The following is a 15,663-nucleotide window of genomic DNA, read 5'->3' on the forward strand; positions in this document are numbered from 1 at the left end:
TATATAGAATATAGATATGCAGAGAATTAGAGAGATTTTAGGAATTAATTTAAATTATGTAGAACTTTTAAATATAGATATGTAGAGAATTAGAGAGATTTTAGGGATTAATTTAAATTATGCAGAACTCTTAGATATAGTACGGATAAAATAATCTTTTTATAAATAAATATAAAAATATAACTAAAGTTAATATATTATATTTTATATTATATTTTTTATCAGTAAAAAGGGAGGAATTGACACCTTAGCTCTATTGTTACTGTTTTATATTATATATAGATGACACCTCAGCTCCATCGTTACTGTTTTATATTATATATAGATATGTAGAGAATTAGAGAGATTTTAGGGATTAATTTAAATTATGTAGAACTTTTAGATATAAATATGCAGAGAATTAGAGAGATTTTAGGGATTAATTTAAATTCTGCAGAACTCTTAGATATAGTACGGATAAAATAATCTTTTTATAAATAAATATAATATAACTAAAGTTAATATATTATATTTTTTATTATATTTTTTATTAGTAAAAAATGAGGAATTAAATTCTGTAGTACTCTTAGATATATGGGATAAAATAATTTTTTTATAGATAAATATACACAATAAAATTAAAATTAATATATTAAATTTTTTATCACTAAAAAAGGAGGAAGTGGCACCTCAGTTCCATCGTTACTGTTTTATATTATATATAGATGGTAAAATTGTTTCTATCTATAAACGTTAGGGGGTAGTTTTACATATTATCCGTATACTTACAATATTTACACGTGCTGCCGTACACAGCACGTGGCAAATATGCAGGTTTTTTCCTTTTTCAGTTTTCACTCTCCAATATTTCATTCCCTTCCTCTCGTTGCCTACATGCCACTGTCAAAATGGTGTCTCTAAAACCCTAACCCTAGCTTCAGCTTAAACCCCTTCAAATCACAACTCTACTTTCCTCTCCCTGCTCAGAGACACCATGAGCGAAGATGCAATGAACATTGATCACGCTGCTCAAATCCTTTATAAATCACAGAACTTACAAACCCTAGCCGCTGGCCCTCTCTCGTCTGCTTTATCAGGCCTCTCAGGTTCAGCCCGTACAATCCCTTCAAACAAAGATTTTCATTTTTACTCCAACTTTGACGAGTTCAAACTTCCTATCCAGCAACTTGCAGAGAAATCACAATCTCTGCTCGACTCAATAGGATCTTCAAACCGCATTTTAGGAGAAAAATTACAGTTTCCAGGTGACGTTGACATTGATGACTCTTATGATTGGCTTGTTAACATGAATGATGAGATCTTAGAGCGCTTCGACGCTTCTATTGACGAGTTCCAGAGTATCCGAAAGAAAGAAGAGGAAACTGGAAGCATATCGGGAATGCAAAGCGAGAGTGGGTTTCAATTGGTTCACGGAAAGAAAAAGAAGGTTTTAATTAACTCAGGGAGCGGGTCTGCGAGTGGCTCAGTCAGTGACATGGTTCTTGACTCGAGAGTGAAAGTGGCTGATATGAAGGCGAAGAGGGTGAAAGCAAAGGTGTCATTTCATATACCTACAATAAAGAAGCCTCAGGAGGACTATAGTATATTGGTAAATAATTCGAACCGACCATTCGATCATGTCTGGTTGCAGAGGAATGAGGATGGGTCGCGATTCATTCATCCCCTGGTTAGTTTTTATGGTTGTTGAGTATTCTCTTTCTTGTTTTTGAAACCAATTATTTGGGTGCACTGAAATTGTTGGGTAGTCCATTCATTTCATTTCTTTTCTTTTATTAATTTGCTTTATAATCACAGAGATGGCCCTGGGGTATATTTGTGGCCCTTTGATCTATTGACTTTTTCTTTTTGGTTTATTTTATGGTTTTCTTGATAATATTAACAAGTTTGTGATGGCGAGATGAGCCTCAAATTGGCTTAATGAGTGACTTAAGCATAGATCACTTTTAGGGGCTGCTTGGATGAGGGTTAGAGGAAGTTAAATAATGGAAGGTGAGGGAGGATGAGGTAAGTTAAAGTGAAGTTATGAAAGTAACCTTGTTTGGATAGAGAGAATAGATTAATGAAGTTAAATAAGTTACCATGTTCGTTTTGAATGAGTGTTAGAGGAAGTTAAATAATGGAAGGGGAGAGAGGGTGAGGTAAGGTCAAGTGAAGTTATGAAAGTAACCTTCTTTCGACAGAGAGGTTTAGATTCCTGAAGTTAAATAAGCTATCGTGTTTGTTTTGAAGGTTTTGTTTAAATGCATATATTACTAAAACATCCTTCATTACTAAATCTCCCTATCCTAGCAAATCGCCGCTGATTATTTTTTGCTCCGCTGATTCTTCTTTGCTGATCTTTGCTTTCACTGATCGATCATTTTGAGTCGCCGTTTTCTGTCTTCAAGTTTGTGATAACTAGATGAGCCTGAAAGTTGCTTAATGGATGGCTTAAGCATAGATCAATTTTAGGGATTGCTTTGATGAGGGTTAGAGGAAGTTAAATAATGAAAGGTGAGGGAGGGTGATGTAAGGTGAAGTGAAGTTATGAAAGTAACCTTGTTTGGATAGAGAGGATAGATTCATGAAGTTAAATAAGTTACCATGTTTGGTTGGGACGAGGGTTCAAGGAAGTTGACTAATGGAAGGGGAGTAGGGTGAGGTAAGCTAAAGTGAAGCTATGAAAGTAACCTTGTTTGGACAGAGCGGATAGATTCATGAAGTTAAATAAGTCACCGTGTTTGTTCTGAAGGTTTTGTAAAGGGAGGTTAAATGCATATATTACTAAAACACCCTTAATTATTACTAAATCCCCTATCCCAGCTAATCGCCGCTGATTATTCTTTGCTCCGCTGACTCTTCTTTGCTGATCTTTACTTTGCTGATCGTTAATTTGAGTCGCAGTTTTCCGTCTTCAAGTTTGTGATAATGAGATGAGCCCGAACTTGGCTTAATGGATGACTTAAGCATAGATCAATTTTAGGGACTGCTTGGATGAGGGTTAGATGATGTTGAATAATGGAAGGTCAGGGAGGGTAATGCAAGGTAAAGTGAAGTTATGAAACTAACCTTGGCCCTGTTTGGCAAATAGCTGTTAGCTGATTACCTTTTTGGTTAGCTGATTTGACTAGCTGATTGTGTAAACTTGTTTGGTAAAACTTAGATGATTGCTAATAGCATTTTGTGTAAAATGACAAATAAGGACATGGTAAAACCTTTATTTGGGGCTAAAGGGTAGTAATTAGGGGTAAAATGTTCTTCAAAAGAGATGGAGCAATAAGCTAATTGAAAAAGCTCCTAAAATCAGTTTTTTCAAAATTAGCTTTTTGGACCCAATAAGTTCTTTTAAACCTCTCTTCAACAAACACCACTATTAGAGGTTTGACTAGTCAAAACCTAGCTCAAACCTCTAATTTTACCCCAAAAAGCTCTTTACCAAACAGGGCCATGTTTGGATAGAGAGGATAGATTCATGAAGTTAAATAAGTTACCATGTTCGTTTTGAACAAGGGTTAGAGGAAGTTAAATAATGAGAGGGAAGAGAGAGGTAGGCTAAAGTGAAGTTATGAAAGTAACATTGTTTGGACAGAGAGGATAGATTCATGAAGTTAAATAAGTTACCGTGTTTAGGTTTTGTAAAGGGAGGTTAAATGCATATATTACTGTTTGCACCAAAAATAAAATTTTCCTGATGCATACCCTGGTTTACTCTTTTCATGGGATAAACTTTTCTTTTTAGGAAACTTTTTCTTAAAAGGCTTGTTTAGGGAACTTTTCATTTCGGGAAGCTTTTCATATTTTCCTAGTACATTGTTCACTTAGGATTTCCTAGAGTGAACCTCAGTTTCCCTCAGGGGAAACATCTAAAACAGTGTACCAACTTCCTATACAGTGCACCTCAGGGGGGAACCAACTTCCTATGTAGTGTACCTTAGGGGAAACCATGGTGTACCTTAGGGGAAATCACAGTGTACCTCGTGGGAAACCATAGTGTACCTTAGGGGAAACCATGTAGTGTACCTCGTGGGAAACCAACTTCCTATAGTGGACATCAAGGGGGACTTAAAGTAAACATAGGGGAACCAAGGCTAGTTAATATTTTAACGTGTTTTTGTGAGCCAATTAAAAAGCAGAAAAAATCAGAAAGTATACATATCAATCCATCGTGGAAGTCAAAGTGGAGGTTACTCAATATGGTGGAGAAAGTGGATAAGTGGAAGCAAGCAGGAAGTTACCTCCAACATCTATTAAAGGAAGGAATCACGATGAGAAGAGCCCAACCAACTCAACACAACCAAGCAAAAACTCTAGCAAATTATCTCTTGACTTCAGCAATTTAGAATTCTCAGATTCAGTTTTTCCTTTTCAATTTTATTTCTCAATCTGTAGACATCCAGTTTAATTTCAATCCAAGCACATCATTTCCTTAGTTTCAATTTTCATTCAAGTTCAATTTCATTCAAGCTTCCAGTACAATTTTATTTTATTTGTTGTTCAATCATTTTCTGTAAGGTCGGTATCGTTTTGATAATTGAATCCTTTAAGAATTTTCAGTCTCTTTAATTCTTACAATCGTTTGTTACGTAGAAGTTAGAAAGTGCACCCAATTTCACTCCATAGTTCGAGAATACTATAATTCTCTGGCACACCCGCAATTCCCCACGAAAGAGCCAAACAAAAATTGGCACGCCCGGTGGGACTCATAAAAGAGCCAAACAATTACTAAAACTCCCTATCCCAGCCAATCGCCGCTGATTCTTCTTTGCTGATCTCTGCTTTCGCTGATCGCCATTTTGAGTCGCCGTTTTCCGTCTTCAAGTTTGTGATAACAAGATGAGCCTGAAATTGGCTTAATGGATGACTTAAGCATAGATCAAATTTAGGGAATGCGTGGATGAGGGTTAGAGGAAGTTAAATAATGGAAGAAGGCAAGGGAGGTTGAGGTAAGGTAAAGTGAAGTTATGAAAGTAACCTTGTTTGGATAGAGGATAGATGCATAAAGTTAATTAAGTTACCATGTTTGTTTTGAACCCATGGTTAAAGGAAGTTAAATAATGGAAGGGGAAGGAGGGTGAGGTAAGGTAAAGTGAAGTGAAGCTATGAAAGTAACCTTGTTTGGATAGAGGGGATAGATTCATCAAGTTAAATAAGTTACCGTGTTTGTTTTGAAGGTTTTGTAAAGGGAGGTTAAATGCATATATTACTAAAACACCCTTAATTATTACTAAAAATCCCTATCCCAGCAAATCTCCGCTGATTCTTCTTTGCTTATCTTCGCTTTTGCTGATTGCCATTTTGAGTCGCCGTTTTCCGTCTTCAATTTTGATCATTGGAACACGGCACTATTCCTTTACTTTAATAATTTCAATTTCAATTTTTGTCTCTACAGTTTATCTCTGTGCTTAATCTCCTTTTGTGTTTATCTCTACCTATAAAGATTTTCTCTTTCTAATTAGTGAAACATGTAAGGTACTTCTCCTTTCAAATGGTTTGAGTTATTATAAAAAATCACATCAGTGGCCCCTGCAAAGAATTTGTAGAAGGAGAAGAAGAACAATTGGCGGAAGGATTTTGAACAAGAAGCTGAAGGAAGACGATGTTCATGGTTATTTTTCTCACAGTAAATCATTAGACAAGGATAAAGTTGTAAAGTTAATTCAGTTAACCTCCAAATCCCACCGATTTGGAGGTACTGAAATTGGAGATTTAGGTTTTAATCTCCAATTAACCTTAAAAAACCACCCCTCTCAATAACTGCGTTCCCAAGCAACGTTACTTAAATAACCTCACTTTAATTAACCTCTCTTAACCTCCATCCAAGCAGACCCAGGTTCAAAGCTATATGGTAATTTTGTAAATGAAGAAGATGCCTGAGAACACTTCAAGTGGAGCCTTAGGATTTTAAAATAATATAATTAGACACGTCTCAGCGTTTACTATTAACTGAAATCAGTCATTCATTTGTGATTGGCGGTGGCTAGTTGGAAATTTCTAGTCCCAAAATAATCACATAAGCGATTAGCAAACTTCCCAAGTCAATTGCTGGTGTTTGCCTTTGCAATTGATATGTTGGGTATTTAGTGAAGTAGATATGGTTTTTATGTGATCATGGTAAATGATTTCTTGCTGTCGCGTTCTTATCTTTATGAATATTTTAATTGCTATGCAAGCAGTAGCCTTGGTCAGTGTACTGTGTACTACATACTGTGAAACTTGCCTCATGTAAATTTTGAGCATAGTTGAATCCTCTATAATTATTGAATGCCTCAGACATTATATTATCTTTTTGGAATGATTGGTTTATGATGGATGCTTGATGTGGTAAGCAGTAAACTTCTGTCAGGAATCGGGCAGCTTTAGAATCCTATTTAGATTGATATTCTGCTTATTTAATAAGTTCTATTCCTAATGGAATTAGGAATTAATTTGATTTTTCCCCATAGGATAGTTACCATTTAGGATAGGTTTTAATTTCCGCAATACTTGCTGTTCTCTATTCCTAATTAGTTGTTGCCTATGCAGCCTTAGCTGGCAATATTATTTATTCCTATTTAGTTGCTGCCTAAGCAGCTCTTGTTAGATTATAGGAAGCACCGACACTTCTAGGAGGTTACTGTACGAGTGTCCGACACTCCGTGGACTCGAAGGGAATCGTACCTGACACTCCAAAATAAGCGTCACCTCTTTTTTTTTTTTATATGGGGACACTTTTGGGAAACGGCCCCTGAGTTAATTAAGTGGAATATAGGTTTTTTTAAATAATTTTACAAAAATAGGGGTGGATATATAAAAAAATAAAAATATAACCCTAATAAAAAAAGAAATCAAAATATAAAGAAAAGAATATAGCAACCACCCCTTTTTTGGTAGTTTAAATAGTTTGAAGTATTAAATGTTTCTTTTTGATGAATTAATGACTTATTAATATTATTGATGTTGTTAATGGTTTATAATGACTTATTATGAATATTGTTTATGATCTACCTACCTATCTATATATATATGTATATATAAGTGTCCCTACCGTACATGTCTCACATTTCTAAAAAATGTCGTTTGCCACTCCTGTGACCATATGGGTACCCGTGTCAGTGCTTGCGAGGTTAGATTCTTCTATTTAAAGGGCAGATCATTAATAAAATAGCTAGCAGTTGAAAATTCAAGTGAACCTTACGAGATCTTGGAGTTCTCTCTTAACGAGCTCCTACCAATTCTGAGATCGTGGGGTTCTCTCTTAACGAGCTCCTAACTGTTCAAGAAAAGGTAAGGGAAGGAAGAATCCTAAGCATTCTTTCCTATAGGGTACAAGGTCCTGTAACTAGATCCCAAACCCGTGTTCATAACAAGTTCTTTGTAGATGACTGAACTGTTCTTTTTTGTTTTGTTTTTGTTCTTTTGATTTGTTGTCACAAGGATGTATATGCTTAAAGGTTAACATCTACATAGGTACATGTTGTTACAAAGCCTAATTGATTTCACTCGAGTCCTGCATCAGCTATGCTACTTATTTTTTTTTTTTTTGCATGCATTGAAGAGTTCGAATATAGTTCTTGCTGGTATTTATATTTTAATTGACTTTATCAACTTCTTGTTCATTCTTTCCCTGTGTACTGGTGGTGGTGCTTGGCAGAAGGGTGGAACAGAGGACTTTAATTTTTTGCTAATCTAACTATTGATTTATGATAAATGTAGGAAAAGCTGTCTGTTTTGGATTTTGTGGACAAAAGTACTGGGGATACTGAGCCTATAATACCACCTCCACTGGAGCGCACCCCATTCAAGCTTGTGGAAGAAGTGAAAGATCTGAAAGATTTGGCAGCTAAATTGCGTGGTGTCAATGAATTTGCGGTAAAATTGACCATCTTTTATCGTTTTGCATCCTTTTAAGTGTGATATAACCAATTTGGATGTGTTTGGAATGCCATTTGGATTTCTTGCTCTTCTGCTATGCAACTATTTTTATTTGGTTAGTCCTAGTATTCTGTTTCCATATTTGACTTCTGTTGTATTTGTATATGCTTTATTTTTATTCAAAATGTGTTATCCAGAGATTCTTACTTTGCAGCTGTCTGGAGTGGCTGCTTGATGGGTACTGCTCTTATAGAGAGGGTCCTGCATTTTCTACTTTTTATTAATGAGTTGTTACTTGTATGCATTCTGCCTTGAAGTATCTTTTTGTCTAATTTTTTGACGTTTCTGTGGTGCGTTTTTCTTCAAGTTTGTATTATCCTATTGTGGAATTTTCCTTGGAGATATTCATGACTGTGTTTCGTTGTCCCTTACATGTATATTTGTTGTTCTATTACCATCATCATCTTGGCATTTACGTGTTCGCCTTGTTTTGTTTTAGCAATAATATTGTATATCTCTTAGAAATTGGTCAAAAGGATTTGATATCTAAGTTCCCATCGCAGCTTGTTTGTGATAGTATATTATATATTGTATTGGTCTATTGAATGTTGGTTACCTTTAAGCTTTATTTGGCACTGTTGATGGAATTCCAATGTCATGATTGCTTCCTAGGTTGGTTCAAAAAGTGGGAATTTTTTACTTTTACTTTGATACTGCGTAGGTTGATCTGGAACATAATCAGTATCGCTCTTTCCAAGGATTGACATGCTTAATGCAAATTTCTACCAGAACTGAGGATTTCATCATTGACACTTTAAAGCTTCGGATACATGTTGGTCCTTACCTTAGAGAACTTTTCAAGGATCCCGCCAAGAAAAAGGTTTGCCTTTTGGACACCTTTATTCATTTTGTGACAGATGTCTTCAAATCTGTGATGGCTTTTAATTTAATTAGGTCATGCATGGAGCAGATCGAGATATTGTGTGGCTGCAACGGGATTTTGGCATATATGTCTGCAATCTATTTGATACTGGACAGGTTCTATACTTTGAAAATACTGCTGCTTTTTAGCTATGTGATTCCAATAACTTTCTTGTTACTCTTACTTTTGTGTTTTAGATAAACTTACCAGTTTGCCTTTTGGGTTATTTTTTAACTTGTCATTCTTTGGTGTTGTTTCACTTTTTTGCTGGAGAGTATAAAGTGTAGAATATTCCTCTCCATTTAGTTATTAATTTGATTTTTTTTTTCCCCATTGAACATCAGGCCTCCAGGGTATTGAAGTTGGACAGAAATAGTTTGGAGTATCTGTTGCAGCATTTCTGTGGAATTACTGCCAATAAAGAGTATGTCCATTTCTGTTGACCACTCAATCTGCTATTTTGCACTTTTTAGTAACACAATAGTATACATGTGCATGCAGTTAATAATCATATATATGTGAATATACTGTTGTTTGCATAACACTTTTCATTTGGTGGGAGGTTGAATTCTATTTTACTTGCAGATACCAGAATGCAGATTGGAGATTGCGTCCTCTTCCTGAAGAGATGGTTAGGTAATTGTGTATCTGGAACTTGAGATTTTATTTGGTTCTTAGTTCATAAAATTTACTGAATCAACATGGTACCTAAGCCTCTGGATAGGATGAATCCTATTACTTGATAAATTGAAAAGAAATTGCCATAATCTTTTGTGCAGGTGGCAGTGAGAGTGACATCTTTCAAACGATATTTTTTTCTGTTTTACATGAGAAAAAAAAAGCTGTCTGGGATCAATGCGAGAATGAATTTTGTTCTAGAACTTTCTATATTCTAGAATTTATATAATATGTAGTTGTTCAAATAAAAATCTTTAATATGCTGGTGGAAGTATCTTGCGGAATGGTTTCCAGGTTCCTAAAGTTTTGCATGCATTGCCTCTATATAAATTTACCCCAAAGGTCATAGTTATTGTGAACCACATAGCAGTTCTATTTGGAGGAGATGTTTGCTCACTTTTCTCCTAATGCTGTAGCTTCTTCATGTTTTTCTTTGTTGTGCTTGGGACGAGGCTGTTATCAGCACATTCATCTGGTAAATTATACATTTTGTTATGGCAGATATGGCCGAGAAGATACCCACTATCTGTTGTACATCTATGATATGATGAAGCCCATGTTGCTCTCTATGCCTAAGAATGATGAAAGTTCTGATAGTCCATTGTTGGAGGTATGGTTTTAGTCAACTACTTCCATTTACTACAATGTTCATTCTTCTACGTGATAGGGTGCATGTACCTTTTATTATTGAGTAATTTTTGGTATCAGAATGCAGTTAATACTGTTTTTCTAATGCTCTCCTGCTGTTTTAGACCTTGACCATTTATTTGGATTATTAAGATTCTACCTGGCAGTAAATTTCTTATTTAGGCTTCAGACTATCCAAAAAAAATGTAGTCAAGGCCATTCACAAACAATATATTGTGATTTGAACTATATGGTTATGATTTCTTTCACATACGCTCCCGATATTGAGATCAAGGATTCAATCAAAAGATATACCCTAAGTCAAGGCTCTGCCTTCTGACAGAATAGTTCTTACTTATAGACCAGAAAAGAGCTTCTTGATTCTTTTTTGGGCCTGAGGTTGAGGTTTGAACTATTTTTTGGTTTGATATGATCAAAATGATGATCAAACTGACACCTTGAACAGAGAATTTCATTCTCTCATTACAGTGTGCTAAGCAAGTTCTTTCTTTTTCCTAATAGGTGTACAAACGCAGTTATGATGTATGTATGCAGCTATATGAGAAGGAGCTTTTGACAGAAACTTCATACATGCACATATATGGGTATGTTTAGTGCTGTTGTTTTTTTCCTTTCCATATAGGGTTATTCTGTAGCATTGCTTTGTACTGGGTGAAATATTTTGGTAAATTAGCTTCAATTCTCATATTTGTCATAAAATGTGGTTAACTTCATTTGTCAGTACATGAATCCTGTAATTATATATTCATTTAATCAACTCCTGAAAGTTTGCTCTTCACTAACTTTTTACCTTAGTAACTGAGTTTTCTTCAAGTAAAATAATATTTTAGTCCTCAAAAATAAAATATCAGAAATGAAAATGCTCTGTTAAAAATATGAGCTACTTAAAAGTTGTTATACTGAGAAGATGATAGATTTAAATCGAATTGGAATCTGACATATATTTCCATCAGCCGTGCAATATTTAGTTTGTTGTTGAAAATGGAGGTACAAGTGCTATCAGTTGCAAAATTTAGGAGATTTTTGTAATTTAGTCAGTTATATTATATACCAATTTGCATGATCTTGTGGAAACTGGCCTGCTGACTTCCTGTCTTTATGTGCCTTGCATTTTTTTTTTAAATCTTGCATGGAGAAAACTTTTCCCTCCTTTTATACTCATCCTTGATTTAAAATCTGTCTGTGTGGGTGTCTTTCTGTGCGTTGTCTTTGTTGCATATGTCAATACACGTTCGTTTATTCAGCATCCAAATTTGGACACCCTTTCTGCCAAGTAATTTCACATGATGACCAATTATGTTTAACGACTAATTTATATAATGAAATTAAAAAATCAACTAAATGATATGGTCATTATTCTTTTTACTACATTATGGTTTTTCAAGGAACAGTTTGTGAACTACATAGTAATTGATTTGCTAACTCTATCCTCACTTGTGAAAGTTCAAGTCCGTGATTGAATATTGCACTTTTTACTGTCTAAAGTAGTTATATACTTAAAACTTTCAATTTATAATTTCGCTAAGTATATTTTATTTGTGATGGGGCCTGATGAATAATTATGTTGTTGACTATGGATGCAGGTTGCAAAATGCTGGTTTAACTGCTCAACAGCTTGCCATTGTTGCTGTGAGTTCTTATCCATTCTCTTTTACTCATTTACTTTCTTTGGCTGTTAATGCATTTATGGAAAGATGTTTAGGGAGACAATTCCAAACTCTTAGGCCTTGTTTGATAACACATTTAATGACTTAAATTAAAATATTAAGCACTTATTTAATTTAAGTGCGTTTGATAATAATTATTTCTCCACCATTTAAATTAGTAAATTAAGTTAAAAAACACTTATTTTGGTAAGTCAAAATATTTAATTTAACATTTTAAGTTAAACATTATCAACTAATATTTTTATAATAATTATATCACTTAATATTTCCGGCACTTATAATATTCAGCACTTAAAATTCAGTACTTATTTTTTCAGCACTTAATTTTCAGTTTTATCAAACAACACCTTACTCTTATCTTGACTGATCTTAGAGAACTCATCTTTTCGCTTCCTCAAATTTGGTGAGACTTCAGTACATTTTTCATAGTATATACGGCATTGGGGGAGAGAGAGAGGTGAGAACCTGAGGATTTGATCCCTAGCCCTACCTTCTTTTGGTAGGCGGTGGCAACTCGGTCACTGCTTGAGTAGTTAGTGACACTACAGTTGATTAAGTTTGATCTATCGGTCTCTTTTGCTTGTTAATCTTGGTCGTTTGATCTACTTAATCTCTTTACGTGGATTGAGTAAATTTAAATGGTTTGCAGGGACTATTTGAGTGGAGAGATGTGGTTGCCCGAGCAGAAGATGAAAGTACAGGCTATATATTGCCTAACAAAACTCTTCTTGAAATTGGTAAGAACTTGCTCAACTTTGTGCTTTTTGTTTTGTCATAATGGTATATTGCTTTTAAATCTTGTTTTATTACTTTTTGGAAATGAATAAAGCCAAACAGATGCCTGTTACCCCTCAAAAGTTGCATCGAGTGTTGAAATCAAAGCATTCATATGTTGAGCGAAATCTTGATTCCATTGTTAACATCATTAGACATGCAATGCAAAATGCTGCTGAGTTTGAAGCTGTTGCTCAAAGTTTGAAGGAGGCACGCTTGCAAGCAGTAAGATTTCTAGACATAGATCTGATGATGTTTATTTGGAGATGTGCTGGGATGATATTTTTATGTATTGACTTCACTAGCATGCTTAAGTTACCAGTTTGCTTCATGTTAGATGTTTTGACTTACGCATAACATTATAGAATTTTAAACTCTAAATGTATGTTCAGTACAACTTTGAAGCGAGACAATGATTGATGTTTTCTGTTCATATGCTGAGATAAGTGTTAAAATTGGCAATTACGAGGTTACAGTGTTCTGGAAGAGTTTATGCTAGTAAAAGAGCTTGTGATGCAGTTTGAGATTTAAAATTTTTAGTATGATATGGTCAGGGACGCGGTTTATGAGAACTTGTCTGTGCTGTAAAAGTTACTTCTCTTATTCTCTTAGATATTTTTTTTAAAATAGTTCCATGATGATTTTTTTTGGGTGTGCGTGTCTTTCCCCTTTTATCATGTTCTTACAGGAAAATGTTGAAGCTAATGATAATTGTGAAGAGTTAGATGCGAGTACAACTACAGAGACTGCAGATATTCAAAGAGATGCTGCATGTAATGGAAATGCAGCACATGGCAACGGGAATCCCCTCAAGGCAGCGTCCCCACAGATGAAAAAGGAGACAAAATTTGCCAAAGTTGGACAGGGAGGCTTCTCTAAGGGTCTTGGTGAAAATCGTGTCGAGTCTGGTGGTTACGTTCCAAAGTTCTCCAAAGTAAGTCTCCCTGTCCCTGTCCCTGCAGAATAGAAATGACATTTATCCTTCAGCCATGGTTGCTTATTGCTCCCTTGTAGAGTTTTTATTCTTCTTGGAGTCTCATATTCTGGAACTTTTGTCATTACTGAACAGATTTCCGGAGCAACTGTCCAGGCTAGAAAGAAGCCTGCTAGTTCTTTTGGAGCACTGTTTGGAGGTGGAACGTCCAAGAGAACAACATTTGAGAATGCCATCCAGGTATTATTCTATACACATGGGAGTTCTGCTGCTTGTGCACTTGGACATATAGACAGAAATGGTAATGTGTTAGGGGTAGAGGTGGCAAAAGTACACACGACCCGATCACACGACACGAAATCGACACGCTATTTTAGTGTTTGGGTTTAGCTTAGTAGGAAATGTGTCATATTTGGGTTGACACGAAACTGACACGCAAATTTTTGTGTTGGCTTAGTGTTGATATATTAACCCGAAAACGACACGAATATTGAAAATTATTGTTATATTCTCTCCTGTTTTTATGTCACTTTATTAATAAAGATAATAAAATGACCCTCTAACATGATATTAACGAACTTTTCGATGGTTAGTGTTAACACACTAATCTAAAAATGACATAAAATATTTAAAAATAATACCGTATTTTCTTTTATTTTTACAAGTTATCATTAATATATATACAAAACAAAAAATTACATGTGACACGAAAGTTTTTGGGTTGAGTTTGGGTTTACTCTGTTTCACACGAACCCGAAATGACACGACACGAACGCGATAATTGCCAGGTCTAGTTAGGGGTTTGGTAGCCTTTACTGGTGCTCTAGTTATTGACCTTATACATGTGCTAATTCATGGTAAAAGCCAGATAGGTCTTTATGTTTTCCTTGATGGTTCAGTGTCTTGTTCGCGTGACATTTGGGTCGCCATAGTTGGTAATCGAGGCTGAGTAGACTTAAATGGCATTTTTTTTACCGGCGTTGGGCTAATCTTTTTTTTCTCTCTCTTTTAATTCAATGTTAGGACAACGAAGCGGACAAGTTGGAAAGTATTAGAACTTCTGTAAAACTTCCATTCCATGCATTTGTAGGCAGAAACGAGGCGCCGTCATTTGAAGAGCTCAATCTCACGCCGGAAGTTCCGTATTTCAAAGAATCTTCTACGGCCCCAGCAGTTCCATATTTCAAAGAATCTTCTACGGCCCCAGCAGCTACCAGTGGCAGTATAGAAGAGATTATACTGTTGTCAGATGATTCAGATGAGGAGGACTTGAATAATAAATCAGACAGCAAAGCACCAGGGTCGCCTTTAGAAATGAAGACGGAATCCCTGTCTGATCTATCTACAAGCTTCCAGAAGTGCTTCAAGTCAAATAATCAAAACAAAAATATCGAAATCATAAAGAAACCCCAAGAACCAACGGGGCTTGTACAGCTAAAACCGTTTGATTATGCAGCTGCTATATTTGGGAAGAAAACTCGGCGTGAAGGAAAATCAGTTGGTGATGAAGAAGGGAGGAAGTTGGGTAATAGGAAAATGAGTTCGGGGGTTGGTCAAGCAGGTCAGAAGGACAACGGAAGCTCGGATTTTCAACAAGGTAAAAGACGTCAGGCATTTCCAGCAACAGGTAACCGGAGTTCTACATATAGATGAGTCAGTTGATTAATCTGTGTGTTGTGATGTTGAATATGTAGTAGGTTTTCATTGTAAATCACCACAGGAACTGAAAATTAAAACGAAAAATGGAAGAGCTAATTGAAACTCGTCTGTATCAATCACAGTTGGACCGACCAAGAAGAAAATAAAAAAATGAAAACTAGATTCTGTTTGGCATTAGCCTGAAAATAGACTTTTAATGATATGTTTATACATGTGATTTTGGACTATTCTAAATTTTAAAAATGAAGGATTAAAATAAAGGTTAGACTATGTTTATTTGTTTTTTTTATAAAGTAAGTCTTACTTTGTTTTTTCTACTGTCCAATGATAGAAAAAACAAAGTAGCTTTACTTTGTCAAAAACAAAGTATAGAAAACACCTTAAATAGCTAATTTCATCCTTTGAATGTTTATCAAGTTTTCGAATGTGATCTTGTTCGGATAATAGTACAAGTCAACCTTGTATATATTAGGCAAGTGATGTGGAATAAGAAAAGTTTTTTATGATTTTAATATTTGAATGGAAAATAAATGGAAAAAATTATTTCCAAA

At 35.1% G+C, this 15,663-nt stretch overlaps 1 protein-coding gene across 1 annotated transcript; it reads left to right on the top strand.

The window, feature by feature from the left end:
* Positions 1 to 847: 847 nt before the first annotated feature.
* On the top strand, positions 848 to 15,309 carry LOC136205367 (protein RRP6-like 2). The gene is made up of 14 exons (XM_065995920.1): positions 848 to 1,666; positions 7,672 to 7,827; positions 8,552 to 8,710; positions 8,785 to 8,868; positions 9,097 to 9,176; positions 9,338 to 9,388; positions 9,932 to 10,040; positions 10,580 to 10,662; positions 11,662 to 11,707; positions 12,395 to 12,482; positions 12,575 to 12,744; positions 13,208 to 13,453; positions 13,589 to 13,693; positions 14,477 to 15,309. The coding sequence occupies exons 1-14, from the start codon at positions 974 to 976 to the stop codon at positions 15,104 to 15,106; spliced, it is 2,700 nt and encodes an 899-aa protein (XP_065851992.1). The 5' UTR covers positions 848 to 973; the 3' UTR covers positions 15,107 to 15,309.
* The last annotated feature ends 354 nt before the right edge of the window (positions 15,310 to 15,663 follow it).

This window comes from Euphorbia lathyris, chromosome 9, assembly GCF_963576675.1.
Source record: "Euphorbia lathyris chromosome 9, ddEupLath1.1, whole genome shotgun sequence".
NCBI lineage: Eukaryota > Viridiplantae > Streptophyta > Magnoliopsida > Malpighiales > Euphorbiaceae > Euphorbia > Euphorbia lathyris.